Source organism: Marmota flaviventris, chromosome 5 (genome assembly GCF_047511675.1).
Source record: "Marmota flaviventris isolate mMarFla1 chromosome 5, mMarFla1.hap1, whole genome shotgun sequence".
Taxonomy (NCBI): Eukaryota; Metazoa; Chordata; class Mammalia; order Rodentia; family Sciuridae; genus Marmota; species Marmota flaviventris.
In genome coordinates this window covers 85,512,068-85,527,641 of record NC_092502.1, presented here as the reverse complement: position 1 = coordinate 85,527,641, position 15,574 = coordinate 85,512,068, and the positions used below count along the sequence as shown (strand labels likewise).

The 15,574-nt window shown below is 43.4% G+C and overlaps 1 protein-coding gene across 3 annotated transcripts in view; it reads left to right on the top strand.

The window, feature by feature from the left end:
- The first annotated feature begins 576 nt into the window (after nt 1–576).
- The window catches only part of Rgmb (repulsive guidance molecule BMP co-receptor b), a 28,219-nt gene continuing 13,221 nt past the window's right edge, over nt 577–15,574 (top strand). Inside the window, exons 1-4 of one of the 3 annotated variants that reach the window (XM_027927986.2) lie at nt 577–677; nt 1,647–1,722; nt 5,127–5,392; nt 10,745–11,253. In XM_027927986.2, coding sequence (XP_027783787.2) covers nt 1,718–1,722; nt 5,127–5,392; nt 10,745–11,253 — 780 coding nt within the window. In that variant the 5' untranslated portion in view covers nt 577–677; nt 1,647–1,717. Of the gene's footprint in view, nt 678–1,040; nt 1,141–1,646; nt 1,723–2,077; nt 5,393–10,744; nt 11,254–15,574 lie in introns of those variants that run through there. The other 2 variants (XM_071612385.1, XM_071612384.1) reach the window with 2 other exon arrangements.

The window sequence follows — 15,574 nt, the reverse complement described above, 5'->3', positions numbered from 1 at the left end:
GGAGGCGCCTAGTGGGAACAGCCGGCTCGCACCCGCTACTGCCCTGCTGCGGCGACGACTAGCACAATTACCCACCCGGAATCCGGTTGGTGCTGCGGGTGGGCAAAGACAGCGCAGCCGGCATGGAGGGCGGCGCAGAGGGTGGCGCTGGCGGTGTGAAAGGCGTCTTTGTGCAAGACCCCGCAAGGGGCGAGGGGAGAGGAGAATGCTGAGGTGGGAGCTAGAGGAGGGTGTCTGGGTTGTCCCTACACTCCCACCCAACAATCCCATTAGAACAATCAGGGTAGCTCCAGCAGGGGGCGGAGTGGCGCGAGAGGTTGCCCAGAGCTGGGGGCTCTGTCAGGCTCTCTTTGAGGCAGGACTGGGAAGAAAGCAGTTTGGGAAGTTGGGGCACGGGGAGGGATTTGGCTCCCCGCCCTCTCCCCTAGGTGGCCGAGAGATCACACTGGCTGCAAGGGCGCGACCCCTCGCGGATCTCTCACTCTGGAGTCGGGGAGCTGGGAGAGCCGGCCCTGGGGCGGGGCCTCCCTCCTGCCGGGCAGTACTGGTGCCCACCCCCCCCACCTGGGGGAGAGGGGCGGGCGCCGCACAGCCTTCCTTCTGCGCCTCAGCCGCGTGGCTTGCGGCTTATTTTCCCAGCTGGCAAGCGTCGCGCTGCAGACAAGGGAATGCCTGTGGTGAGTTGTTTATTTTGTTGAAGTTTGCGGTGGGCCAGGGGGACGTGGAGGGCGAGTGGCAGGCAGCGACCGACCGGGACTGTTTTGTTTAGGTCTCCATCCACCTGTGTGGTATAAATCTGCCAGCCCCAGGGCGGCGGGGGGCCACGGTGAGAAAACCCTGCTCTCCCAAAGGCCGCTTTTCGACACTTGCAGACCTAGGACCACATTTGATTCCCCAAGCCTGGAACAGGCTAGATCCTAGCTTACACGGCCCCTTTGCCCTCCATCAATGTTTCCCGCACCCACTGCGGATAGGACTGGCGCTCCAATGGACAGTCAGCGCCCACTACCCGAGGACAACAGGCCGTTGAAGTTCTTCCCAAGTGCCCTTTCTGTTTCCTTTAGGACAGTGAAACTAAGGTTTTGGTGAAGGGCGCCCATGAAATTAGTGAGAACTTGCTCTGAAGGCTTCTGGCGTGAAGTACGTTCAGGGGTGTCGGGTCTGCCTGTTACTACAAACTAGGATGCGGGTTGGCCAGAGTTTCCCAGACTTCAGGCTAAACAGAAGTAGGCACTAGGCTCCTGGGGCAGCCCAGAGGAACCCCCGGGGCTGATGTTAGTCATGGCCGCGGCTGCGTTTGCCTGGAAGAAAAGACTAAATACATTAGTGAGCTGGTAAAGCTTTTAAGGCTTTCTTGGGAGTGCGTGGCTGGCTAATGAGAGGTTAATTTTGTTTCGAAGGGAAGGCTGAGCTGGTTTCCTGAGATAAATGGACAGGAAGCGCATTACCTCTGCGCGCTGGCAAGCGGCTTCCAAATGCTTTTTGCACCTGCCGCTTTGAGCAGTGCAAGCCGCGGCGGAGCCCACAGGGATCGCAGGGGGCCGGTTGTGTACGCGCGGGTGATGAACCCCTTGCACACCCGGGGCTCTCTGCCACCGGGGTCTCAGCGCTCGCCTCGAGCTCTGGGACTCTTCTCTCACACCCAGGTCCTGCGTGTTCCGGAGCTCTGGGACCCCCCGATCCCGCTGAGCCCTCTCCAGGAGCGGAAGGGTTAAGAATGATGTAAGTACAAACCACGAACTGCTTGCCGCTGGCCTCTTGGACTTGGCTATTTCAGCCACTGCTTTTCGCACACAGTGGACCGGGAGGCAGCCGAGGAGCCCTTACCCTACAATAGGTTGCACAAATCGCAACTGTGGGTCTGATTCCTGGTTCCTCTGCCCTAGGCGATCCATTAAGAAAACCAAGATACTCCTGTTAGATTTCTGGAAATGGAGATGTAGTAACTGGGGAACAGTTAAGACGTCACGTTTAAGTTCAGGAAATGAAACCGCATCTTGTTTGGAGTCCTTTAATGTTTCTCTCGTGTGTTTTAATTCTATCCATTTGCACGTTCATGCGTGGTATGCTTTGCTAGGTCCCCTGAAAGTATGTTCTGGTCTCATCTTTCCTTCCTGAAAACAATGACGAAGGGAGAAAGTATGAGTGGCAAGAAACAGCGTGGATGTGTCAGATGTTCAAATTGTCAATCACCTCATAATTTTTTTCCTAATTAAAATATAAAACTATTACAAATCATCAATTAAATGTTTGTATTCCAGCTCCTTTCCCAGATTTTTCATTGTAGAGTACAAAAAGCCTTAACCTGAAGCACACGAGCTTGAGTAGCTGCACTATAAACGACTATTTCAGCAAACCTATTCCAAGTATTGCTAACAGCCCAAATTTACCCGCTAGTTTGTCAACTGACCTAATGTCTTGAAAATAGGAACCACCTTGTGGTTTAATTGTGAAAATTAGCATTTTCCTCTAGCGGCTGAACACTTATGTAGCAATAAAAAGTGAATTGTTAGGCTTATAAATCTTGAGCTTGTCAAATTTTACAGCAGAGGAGCAATAAAGCACCTTAGAGGAGATGAAGTTTTTCCTCTGAAGAACAGTTGTTTCGCGGTATCAGGATTTGCAGTGACTCCAGGACGCCCTCTATTGATAAGAAAATCTTGATCACCCCGTTATTTAAGAAACAGGATGGGCCAGGAAGGAAAAAAGAAGAAAGGGGGCAGGGGACGACAAACATAGTCACCAGCAGAAAGACCCAAGACCCAAATCAAATTGAATTTATTGATACTTAACTTTGGGTTATACTTGGTGAGGGGGGTATTGATTTAACCCAGGAGCACTGAGTTACTTACCTAGTCCTTTAAAAAAAAATCAAATATTTTTTTTTAAATTTTGAGACGGTTTCAATAAGGTGCTGATGGACTAGCTATATTTCTGAGGCTAACCTCCAACTTGAGATACTCCTGCCTCAGCCTCCCAGTAGCTGGAATTAGCCAAGCTGGTTATATGTTTTGACATGTGAATAAAGTGGAATATCGTGAGTTAAGGGGGGGGGGCTACATTTTATTGTGTCTTTTTAGTGAAACACTTTCAAAAACAAAGTGCCATATATGATTACTTTTAAAAAGACATTTACTAGTATCTTGTGAACTGTGTTTCATGGATTTTATGTAGTAATTGCAAGAAACTAATTTTTGCTCTAATAGTACTTAGTCCATGATATTATCTAAAAATGTTAGAAACTCCAAGTCCCACTAAAAGCCATCTCTCCAGGCAGCTCTGAAGCTATCATTAAAATATTAAAGATAGATACGAGGTTTGGATTATACTGTGGGTAGTGAAAGGTGTGTTTACTACTTGAGTCATCTTAGTATGTAATAAGTAATGAAAAGTTACAGTAAAAAGATGGGTATCCTTCATTAGGAACCTAGTGGTTTGAGCAACTCATAATGTGTCTAATGAGTAAGCTGGTGAGACCTAAGGTTTGCCCCCCAATTATCCTAGTCCATTGATTAGCACACTGTAATATGTGGAATATTAGCATATCTGTGGTTGATATGAAATTCCTAATTAGAGATTCTGAGTAATGTAGTGGGTAGAGTTGCAAACTGCAATTTTGATGTACAGTAAGTGGATTTAAAAAGGCAGCCCTGCGTGGTTTAGGGAAAGGCAGAGGTCAGAGAGTATGAAGTGGCCTCCAGTCTTGAGGTCATTCTTGAGAGTAGATAGCAGTTCACACCTACTGATAACAGATTGGATCCCATCATCAGTCTCACAATTGCTTTCCTGTCTCCATTTGGTAGCCCCCTTTCCTTGCAGACCATTGGCCTTTTTTATTTCCTTAATTTTTGGACCCATCCAATCTAAAAAGTAGAAACTGACCATTCCTTGAATTAATCTAATAGACTGAAAATGTGTGGAAAAAGCCACTGAGCAACAGCAAAACGTGGCATAATTATGCTGCATAAAAACTCACCATTCTCATTAATCTAACTACACTGTAACCGCACACATTGAAGTCCATCCACTCTCAGACCCTCCTCGCCGCTTCCAGGCAGGGAAATGTCAAAGAAACCAGAACATTGTAAGCTTTTCACTCAGTCGCCTGCTAATTCCCGGGAGTTCGCCAGTACCTTTCTGGCCTATCTGATCTGCTTCTGACCGCAGAGCAGATTTCCAACGCGGTTCGGTTCGGTGCTTGATTTACCAAGCGTCCTCAACAAGCTTAAGAGGTTCCGCAGGTGTTATTGACTGAGAGGGGACCTGCTGCACAGCACGAGATTAAAGAACCGGCTTCCGCCCAGGATCTGAAGCTGGAATTGGCTGGGGTAGGACGTGGAAGAATCGGGTGGGGAGGGATTAAAAACAAACCACCAAAAACGTGGAGGAAGCTGAACCCGATCACATTAATTCGAAGGGAGGTTAAGGGCTGTTCCCTTGTAACTCCAGCAAGAGGGAGTGTGGCTGTCAGCAGTTCTACTTGGGAGCAGGGAAACAGTAAATAGAGGAAGTGGGTAGAGGAGAGAAAGGAAAACCGAGCAAGAGGGAGGCCGACCAGGGAGCCGAAAAAAGGACCCGCAGCCTGCGGACGCGGAACTCGAATTACACACAGCGGGCGGGAGGCGAGAGGCGGGAGGTAGAACGGGGGCGGACGCTTTGAGCCCTGAGAGTGGCGGGCTGGGCCCGGCAGACGCGCGCTCGCAGCCAATGGGAAGGGAAGAAAGGGGTGCTGCCTGGGGGCATGGAGCAGAGCGGATTGGCGGGTGCAGAGTGGGGCGGGGCGGCAGTGCGGAGCTGAGATTGATTGACCGCTCGGGCCACCGTGCAGATATCCGGGCGGCCCGCTGCTGCTCGCAAGGGCTGGTGCCCCTCCTGTAGGTCCACGCCCGCACTCCACGCCCGCTGAGCCCACGCTGGCCGCGGCCCGGGCGCTCGCGCTCTCCAGGCTGGTCTCGGCACTCGCTCACGGTCTTTGTATCTTCTCTCCTGCCTCTCTCTTCTCGCCCGCTGTCTCCGACCACCGTGATGCTTTTGCTCCGCGTTGCCGCCGCCGCCAACTCGCTCCGCCTGCGGCGCGCCGCTTGCTGCGGCGGTGGCGGCGGCCCATCTTCTACGCTGGCCTGAAGGAGGAAGAAGAGGAAGCGAGGCGTGTTCCCCGGCCCATGCCGCAGCTACGGGCCCGGACCCGCCACGGCGCCCGCACCGCCGCCCTCGCCCGAGCCCAGGAGACCTGCATGGACGGGCATGGGCTTGAGAGCAGCACCTTCCTGCGCCGCCGCCACCGCCTCCGCCGCTGCCGCCGGGGCTGAGCAGCGCCGCCGCCCCCGGCTCTGCCCGCCGCCGCTGGCGCTGCTGCTACTGCTGCTGCTCATCCTCGGGCTGCTCCACGCAGGTACGACGCGCGCGGGGGGGAACCAGGCCCGGGCCGAGGGCTTTGTTCTCCAACAGCCTGAGTCTTGAAAGCGCTCTCCGGGGCAGAAGGGCTGCGTGGAGCGCCAGGAAAGGCCTCTCGAGCCCGGTACACGCACCTTGGCCCGGCTCGCGGCGCGCCCAGGCGCGGAGAAAGCCCTCTCTCCGTTGCCCTCCCTGCCACCGTCTCGGACCATTGATAAATCTCCCGTCCTAGAGCAGCTTATCAAAGATTTAGCGGGCGGGGACTGTGCGCCCGAGACAAATGTTCCGGATGCTTTATTGCTCTCTGCATTGGTGTTTACTGAAAGTCAGGCTCGGATCAGGTTTCCGCCGCCGCCGCCTCGAAGTGGAGACAAGGAGCCTTGTACTGCTTCTCTGGAGCTGGGGGTGGCGGCGAGGCGAAGGAAGCCCACCAGATGGAAAGATTTTCAGAGTTTAAAAACCTGGGGGTTAATCTTGAAGAAACTTAAACTTATTTGAACAGGGATTTCTTTCGGTTTTAGCAAAGCTGCTTTTAATTCAGCGTTTTGCCTCTCTTGCAAAACTCGTGCTTCCTGGCTAGCCGCGTGTTTTCGGGTTCCAGGAGAGGTTGACAGATAGCATGCTGCCTTCTGGAGGTTGGCGTTTGCCCTGTCGAGGCTGCCCTAAGGAATGAGTTCTTAGGGAAGTAAGCCTGCAAGGGACCCTGCTAACGTGTGATGCCCATTTTTCTTTGTGTGTGTGGGGGGAGTTTTCATTGAAATCCAAGACGCTGTTTACAAATGAGGAATTTACAAAGAATTTTTATATATTAATTTCAAATTTTAAACGCAGATTTTAGTTTGAGAACAACAGGACATTTGATAAGTTTCTTTTCCTCCTAGGACGTTTTGTCCTATGTTTATGTTAACAGCAGTCACAACGCGCTGATTGAAGAATCATGAACCTTAACGCCACCCAACTGCGCGCAGAAATTTTTACTTATTTATTGAGGCACAATCAGAGGTTCTAAAAATCTGTGAGGTATTTTTAAGTAATGGAAAACAATGTTTAAGGTTTAAGGAAACGACTTAATTTAGTTTGCCTAACTTTGCCTTTGTGGTGTAGTAGCTGCATTTTAATACTGTCACTTGGGGAAACTTAAGTCTTAATAAAGAATGTAGTAGAGAATTTTGGAATGATTGTTTTCATTAGTAGCTTTAGCACCTTAGGAAATAATACTAATGTGCATTGCAATTTTGTGAAAAATTCTTAATGTGCCAAAAGATATATTCGGAAGCAAGTGTATGGGGTTGGGGTGTATGTGCCCATAGTGCCAAAAGTATACATTCTTTATATGGAAACTGAAGTGGAGGGTGGACCCCTCCCCCACCAACCTGTGGCTTCTTGAACATTGTTTCCAATAGTTGCCATAGGGTCCTATGACAGGATCCAAATGTGGTTCTTGAAGATTTCCATGCTGGCTTATGAAAGGCATATGAAATTGGTTTGGGAAATTCAAGAATTTGGAACATAAAGCTCCTATCATTATCTCAGTGTGCCCTTGCTAAAGTCACCATTAGATTCAACTCCAAGTGCTATGGTGCTTAATTTCTATGGACAATTTATTGGAATTAAACAATTAATCTGGTTATAGAAAAAGAGGGCTCCTTTTGAGAGATCTCTTTGAAGAGAATGTTATTGAAATGCAGGGGTTGTTTCCCATAGTAGGAAGCCTAGCAGTGCTCTTTGCAGATGGACTACCATATGTTTTATGTCTGGATCCATATCATTTGCCTCAGCACCCCATATGGTTCACTCAATTCAGCTTCAGCATATCTCCTTTCTTTTATTATAAACTGGTGATTGTGCTGCAGATTCGCACATGCAGTTCTGACATTAAGGAAACTGTCTTGAATGGTGAGAGGCCTTTATGTCTGATTCATTAAAAAATAATAAAATGAAAGCACTAGACCTATAAGTCCTTTAGCACTTTCAGTAACTGGCATGAAAATACTATCACACTGATTGTAGATGATTTGACCCCAAAATGAAGAAATCTGTAACTGCAAATTAAAAATTCTGCCCTTGAGAAATAGCTTTCATTTATTTACTTACATATACATAACGTGTGTATTTATTTTTAGCAAACCTCTGCAGTTCCTAAATGGAGATCCAATATGGAAGTTACTTGCTTACTCATACACTTCAGGGCCTTCTTGGCTACATCCTTGAGATTGTTTCTACTCTGCATTGTCTTGGCATTTTGACAGGAGGTTTACTTTACCGCCTGTAACAGGCAAAGTGTGCATTGTCATTATAAATTCATGAAGCCTGGATATTTCTGGGTGTATGCTACAAATTAGTCATTATACAGAAGCCTGAGATGGAGCTGAAAATGCTGACCTAAAAGCACTTTTCTCTCTAGGTAGCCCTTCTCCATCCAATAATCTTTATAACAAAAGGCTGTTAGAAACCTTCTCTGAAGAAGCAGTTCTATTTTGCTTGTGATTTCTCATAGCAATCAGCACCTATATGCTATGAAAAATGGAAAGTTTGAGAGTGAGGTTGGGGATGAAGAAAGGAAAGGGAGCCAGGAGTCTAAAGTCTGCTTCTTTTCCCTTCTGAACAGTTGCATCTATATTTCCAAGGCATTCTTACTTTTGATATTTTATGATAATCATAAGTAAATGTATGCTCGGATAGATTTTATAGACCATAAAAAGAACAAATAGGCACTGCAAGTTTAGCGGAAACTTTTTTGTGCTCTCATTTATTTGTAGTATAAGAACCGTTAATTACCGAGAGATCATGGCCCTGTTTTTAGTTTTTGCTTTCTATTTGCTATGAATCTGATTTTAAAAGTAATGTAACAGTTACATCGGACTTTTTTTTTTTCTTCAGCTGTCATTTACTACTGTTGTTAAGAGTTGGGAAATTAAGGGAGGCATGAGCTGTGGTGGAAGGAAAAGGAGATTTGAAGAACATTAATTACACCCTGGCTTGTGATCCATCTAGAAAGAGGCCTTTAATAGCCCTTTGCCTTGGTTTTCCTATCTGTAAAATGGCTTTAAAGCCTTTGGGAAGTTTTTTGTTTTGTTTTTGATTTTGTTTTTAGCTCCAATAGACTTGATCTGCTTTGGAGAGAGGAATTAATTACATCAATATTGGAGCTGCTTGGGTCAGCTTTGGACTGAGAAAGCTTAAAATAGGCCAAACATATGAAGGTGATTTTGTGATTAAAAAAAAAAAAGTGATTTAGTGATTGCTCTAAGTACACAGCTCCACAATATTAAAATAATCCGGATCTTCTCTTTTATTCAGATTAAACTGAATACAAAGTCTAGAGTACAATATTTTTCCTTCCTTGGTCTTTGAAATTTTAAAATGTTGACAAAGTTGTCATCAGTGGTTGTTCCTGCCCATCCTTTTCTTACTATTAAAGCTAGAAACAGAGATTGCAGGCTATGTTATTCCAATTAAAAGCAGTTTACTGTGGGTGCAGTGATGCATACTTGTAATCTCAGTAATTTAGCAAAACCTTGTCTCAGAATTTAAAAAAAGAAAGGAAGAAAGAAAGAATTGGGCCAGGTGCGATGGCGCACACCTGTGATCCCAGCAGCTTGGGATGCTGAGGCAGGAGGATTGCAAGTTTAAAGTCAGTCTCAATAACTTAGCAAGACCCTGTGTCAAAATAAAAATAGACTGAGGATGTGGCTCAGTATTTAAGTGCCCCTGGGTTCAATCCCTGGTACAAAAAAAAAAAAAAAAAAAAAAAAAACTGCTAAAATGAAATATTTGAAATATTTATATATTTAAATAAATATTGATGAATAGTTCCACTGGTGGTGACTCTCCCCTTTCCCAAAGTTCATCTTAGAATAGCATCCTCAATTCTCAGATGAGGAACCCAAAACTTGAAGAGATGAAGAGGCTTCCTCTATTTCTTAAAGACATAAAATTTCTTAAGTAACATAAATATATATTACAGTTCATTTTTATATAATTTGAGACTGATGATAAAGACCAGAATTTCTCTTTTCAGTAAGTCTGTTGTTCCCACTTTATGAAACAGAATATTAAATCGATTGGCACACAACACTGATTGTCATTCTTGTCAGTTCTCTTTTTGTTCTTGTTATTTTTAATGGTACAAGGGTACTTTGCCACTGAGCAACACTTTTTATTTATTTATTTATGTTTATTTTGAGACATAGTCTCGCTAAATTGCTTTGAGCCTAAGTTGCTGAGGCTCTCTCAAACTTGCAATCCTCCTGCCTCAGCCTCCTGAGTTACTGGAATTACAGGTGTGTGCCACTGTGCTCAGCTTTTGTGGATTCTCTGTATGTTTTGGAGAGGTTTTATAAATTGTTTGAGAGGCTGGTGGCAAAAAAGATAATTTGGAAATCGATTTTTCTAAAAACTACAGGACAGTAATACTTGGGTTTTTATTCCTTCATTTTAGCTTTGTTTAAATTATTAGGTTTATATGGATGTTGGTTTAAGGGGGAAAAAAGTAAGGTCTATATATTCTGAGGGAATTCTGTGCTTTATAGTTCTCTGAATCTCTTTCTAAAAAAAAACAACATGGTTGGATCATCTGCGCAGCATAATTTCAGCATGTACTTTTCTATTTAGTGCGCTTTTACTTGTGATCTGCTTGAGAGCTGGAATCTTAGAGTGTCAGCGATGTTAAGGGAGATATAAATAGATAGCTTGGTCAAATGAATCACTGTATTTTTTAACAGAGCACCTATGTTTTGTAGAAACTAGGAAACAGTGACTATATCCAGTTTGTTGCAGGAAAGTTAGAATAACTCAGTACCTGGATTTTTTCTCGGTATTTTCAACCTGTACCTTGTATATAGAATCATGTAAAGGTGTTTTAACTACTCATACTATAATTTAGGATTTTTCTCCTTCCTTGCATGTGGAGGCTTTAATCATGATTTTGTACATAGTGCTGCTCTTATAATACTTTCCAAAGCAAATTATTCAAGTACTTTTCAAAATCCAAAGTTTGTGTCTTTGGCTTTACTTTAAAGCCAGAGAATCTTTCTCAAAATCTATAACCTGATAAAGTATTTCGGTTACTATTCCCTTATCATTTTAACCCAGGAGCACTAAACTAGACTAATGTTCACTCACAGTGGCTCATGTGTTGAAGTTTTAAGTTAAATAACTGTATACAGCTTTTCTCCTGGGCTTAGTTTGAAAGAGACATGGGAGCACAATACAACCCTGTTTCTGAAGGTTTCTTAAAATAGGAGTATATGAGATAGAACAAACAGTTCCCAGAGGAGAATGTCTTTTTCTATGTACTTCAGGAAGTTATGAAGCATTTACACGGTCCATCTTATCTTCTTTCCCATAGGTGACTGCCAACAGCCGGCCCAATGTCGAATCCAGAAATGTACCACGGACTTTGTGTCCCTGACTTCACACCTGAACTCTGCCATTGACGGCTTTGACTCTGAGTTTTGCAAGGCGCTGCGTGCCTATGCTGGCTGCACCCAGCGAACTTCAAAAGCCTGCCGTGGCAACCTGGTATACCATTCTGCTGTGTTAGGTATCAGTGACCTCATGAGCCAGAGGAACTGTTCCAAGGATGGACCCACATCCTCTACCAACCCTGAAGTGACCCATGACCCTTGCAACTATCACAGCCACACAGGAGCCAGAGAACATAAGGGAGGGGACCAGAACCCTCCCAATTACCTTTTTTGTGGCTTGTTTGGAGATCCTCACCTTAGAACTTTCAAGGATCACTTCCAAACGTGCAAAGTGGAAGGGGCCTGGCCACTCATAGATAATAATTACCTTTCAGTTCAAGTCACGAATGTGCCCGTGGTCCCTGGATCCAGTGCCACTGCTACAAATAAGGCAAGTGTGCTTTCTTATTTTCCTTCTTTCTACTCATAACTTCCAGATGTTTGATTCAGACAACTTTCAAAATGTGGTATAAAAGGCTTAGTTTAGAGGAATCTTTATTATTATTATTTTAATGTCTTCTTGGAATGCAATTAACAGAGTTGATAAAGAATTCAGTAAGGAACTTGCTTTGGAACATAAAGTATGGGTCTAAATTTAAATAGACAGTGACATGAAAAATAAAAGAAAACAGTGAAATGGACTTCTCCTGGAAGAAAATGCAGGCCTATTTAATGAAAAAAATGTGGGTTTTTTTTCCATGATGTCTTTTGAGTGCATATGTGTGATTCTTCTTGAAGAAATCCATGTTCAGACTTATCAGATGAATGAAGTGGGCATTTGAATAAAGAAAACTGTGAAATCTGGGGCAGTGACCCATAAGGAAACATATTTTATTGGTGATTTGAAAGCTATAGTAAAACATAATAGCTATAAGCTAAGCTTCCCAATGGCAAACCCATAATGGTGTTTTAGTTACTAACCTCTTGGTGACCAAGGAAGTTACAAATTGGATATTGCAGAACAGTGATATATAATTCCCATGTAATCTTGGGCCTTGTGTTAACAGTGTAAATCAGAAGCTAAGGGAAAAGCTGGCAAAATTAAGTTTACACTGCCTTCTGTCCATTGTCTATAGCTCATGTTTATTTATTTATTTATTTATTTTTTAATTTTTTTGTCTTGTTTTTTTTTTTTTTATTGTTGGTTGTTCAAAACATTACATAGTTCTTGATATATCATCTTTCACACTTTGCTTCAAGTGGGTTTTGAACTCCCATTTTTAGCCCATATACAGATTGCAGAATCACATCAATTACACATCCATTGATTTACATATTGCCATACTAGTGACTGTCGTGTTCTGCTACCTTTTATTTATAGGAAAGGTAGCAGATCATGTTTATTTATTTTAAAAAGCACTAACACTGTTCAGAGGTCTTCGACACCAGCTTCCAGGCACCAGTGTTTTCCTTCAGATAGGTAGAGAGGAGTTTCCGATTGCCATTCAATGCTAATTTAATCATTAGCAAAGAAAGTAAAAAACTCATTCTACTAAAAGAGAGTCCCAAATAAAACCACCTCCTTCCCTGTTATCCTAACCACAAAACCCTACATATGGCTTCAGACCATCTCACTTGCTTTAATTTCCTTTATTTATTACATCTACTCATAAGTTGCTTTAGATTAAAATATAATTGATGGGGATCAAGCTTTTGAAATACTTATGACTGTTCTTTTGATTCCAGGATACCCTCCCTTGCCTCCAAACACATGTGGTATATTTTTAAAATGAATTTTAATTATTTGACTTGGCATTTTATGGAGGTAATTTTATAACACCTCAGGAGATATCTGCAGACACCCAGGGGTGCCACAAATCTAAGATTAAAAGTCATTTCTCTGAGAAAAGAGGACTGTTAACCCTAGTCCAGACATCTAAGGGGATCTCCAAAATGTTTATACTTCAACTCTCTGTAAAAGCTCTAGCTTGGGGGCTGGGGATGTGGCTCAAGCGGCCCGGGTTCGATCCTCAGCACCACATACAAACAAAGATGTTGTGTCCGCCGAGAACTAAAAAATAAAAATTAAAAAATTCTCTCTCTCTCTCTTTAAAAAAAAAAAAAAAAAAAAGCTCTAGCTTGCCTTTTGCTTTACCAAATACTACATCTCAAAAGAAACTTTTTCTCTGATTTTCATAAGTATGCAAAGATTTTTTCCTATGTGGATCTCAAAATATGTATTTATTTTAAGTTATGTCATAAAGATAAAAATTTTTCAGTTACAAGATAAACCATAGTCAGGGCCTGGGGTTGTGGCTCAGTGGTAGAGAGTTCTCCCTAGCATGTGTGAGGCACTGAGTTTGATCCTCAACACCACATTAAAAAACAAATAAATAAACAAAATTAAAAAAGAAATTCTACAACTAAAAAAAGAAATTCTTAAAAAAAAAAAAAAGATAGACCATAACCAAAATTCCATCATTCCTGCAGAATTATAGGACACCTAAAGTGGGAATAGTCAGAGTCAGTGGATAACTGAAATTTCAAGAATGGAACTGGAAATGGAGGAAGTCATAATCAGTTATTCAAATAATCATGGACTGGAAAAATCAACTTCAGATAAGACTATAGAGATTAATAAAAGCTGTGTGAATACAAAAATAGTAGTTTTTTATTTTTCACAAGTCCAAAGTTTTATTTTCCATGCCTTTCATCCAGTCATATGTCACGTCTATCATTTAACTTTAAAGTTTACATATTTTATGATTATGGTGAAAATATTTAGGGGATAACCAGAAACCTTACAAGTATTAATATTATATAAATGGAACAATGTACAGTGAAGCACTTAAGATAATTCCATTTCAGTTAGAAAATTTATCATAATTTTTAGCAAATAAATAAATAAAATTATGGCTTTATTTTCTCCCCGTGCTTGGTAAGTATCAGAGATTTTACCCATTCCAAAAAGGAGGGGAGAAAAGTGGTCCTCTTACATAAATTCAAGGGGTCGATGAGAGTATGTGGTTTTTTTAATTGCACTGTTGGAAAGTATTTTGCCACATCTGGTGACCATGCTGTTTAGCAGCAAATTACTCTATGGCTTCACAACCTCTAGTTGTTGATTTGGGGTTTGGGGAGGGGGCTTTTCCCCCCTCCTCCTCTTTGCAACTCTCTCCAGAGCCCACATAATTATCTGGAAGGTTACTCATGATGGCCTGTCTCAAGGCTGATGTGACATGTGCTGATGAAACCACGCAGAGGCCTAAAATATTGCAGTACAATGTCTTTTCACCCATCAAGTGCCAAAATAAAACCTTTATAGACTGTAAGCATTTAAAAAAAATGATGGTAATAAAAGTACTTTGAGGCAAAAAATACAAAATGAATTTCAAACAAGATTTGATTTTTTTTTCCTTGTTGTGTACTGTTGTTCTTTCTAAAAAAGAGTCTTTTGCAAGATTTTTTCATTTGAGTCCCACCCCCTACTGAGAACTCGCACACATGTGTAGACCAGTTATTGGATAACTAGGCACCGCATGTGGCAGATACTGCATCCTTGTGTGGTCAAGCATTTTTAATAACCCATATGCCCAGTGTCACTGGTTTGAAAACTGACTGGTGATATCATGGATCCTGGTTTGCCAGCTGTGATAGTGAAATTGTTGTTTAACGCTCACTCATTTTCCTGCCTTCAGCACCAAACTGGAGCACTAAACCCTGGGTATGCTGCTCAGTGAGGTCACTAAGACAACTCAGTTCTGAAAGCCCAGCTTCTTCTGGAAGCCATGTTCCAGTAAACTTAGTGAGCACTACCTGCCTATAAATAACCTCCTTTCTCTCATCACAAAAAGACAAAATGGGAAAAAAGACCAATAGCAGAATGAAAGAGGAAGAAGTCATTTGTCCTCAAGGGGTCATTTTTGGCATTTTTTTTTTCCTCCCTAACAAGTGACAGTTTTAAGGCAGATAGGCCTGTGGTATGTGATGTTGCCTCTTCTCCACTGTTCTCTCTGCTCCATGGCCCTCTCCTCACCTTCTCTGGGAAAAGCAAGGCTTGTTTTCCAGGTGGTCATGGTGTGCGCAGGTATGCTTTCTAGGGGACTCTGTGTTTTTGTTTATGCTCTCTGCCAGCCTGCTATGCTTCGGCTCTCTGGAGCAGTCTGTACCAGTTGGCCAGCTTGCCAGGTAGATGTGTTACTGAAGAGAAAGCCAGAGCTGGTTTTTCATCTCTCCACCCCAGAGCTTCAGGGGTTTCTGGCACACCTACACAACTCTGCTAAGATCCACATCAGCTTTGGGCCATCTTCCCCACCTTTAGTCATGAGAGGCAGCTGTAGGCATGTAGGTAATGGGGGAGACTGAGATGAGAGGGGCGGGCATAGAACTCATAGTTAGCTACACTGGCAAGAAAAGCAGTTTTTGTTTGGAGGGAGGAGGTAACCCACACTTTGTAGGCTCCAGAGAGGACCTATGTCATTAGCTCACCTGGGCCTTATACTCGCAAGAGAGCCAGATCATCTTTTGGGGAAGGTGGTTGGGTTCTGTTCCTTCTCTTCCACATTCTTTGCCACCCCCTTAGTCTCAACCCTAGTTCATTCAGTGTATCTGTGTGGCTCTGTTTCAAACAAAGGTATTCAGTAAGGATCTGTGTATACCATGAGCATAGGAAATGATGAGGGGGTAAATTATTTTATGGAAGGATTCTGCACTTTACCAGTGTATTTCTAGTAGCATATATTATCCCTTACCAAAACTAGAGGCGTATGCCA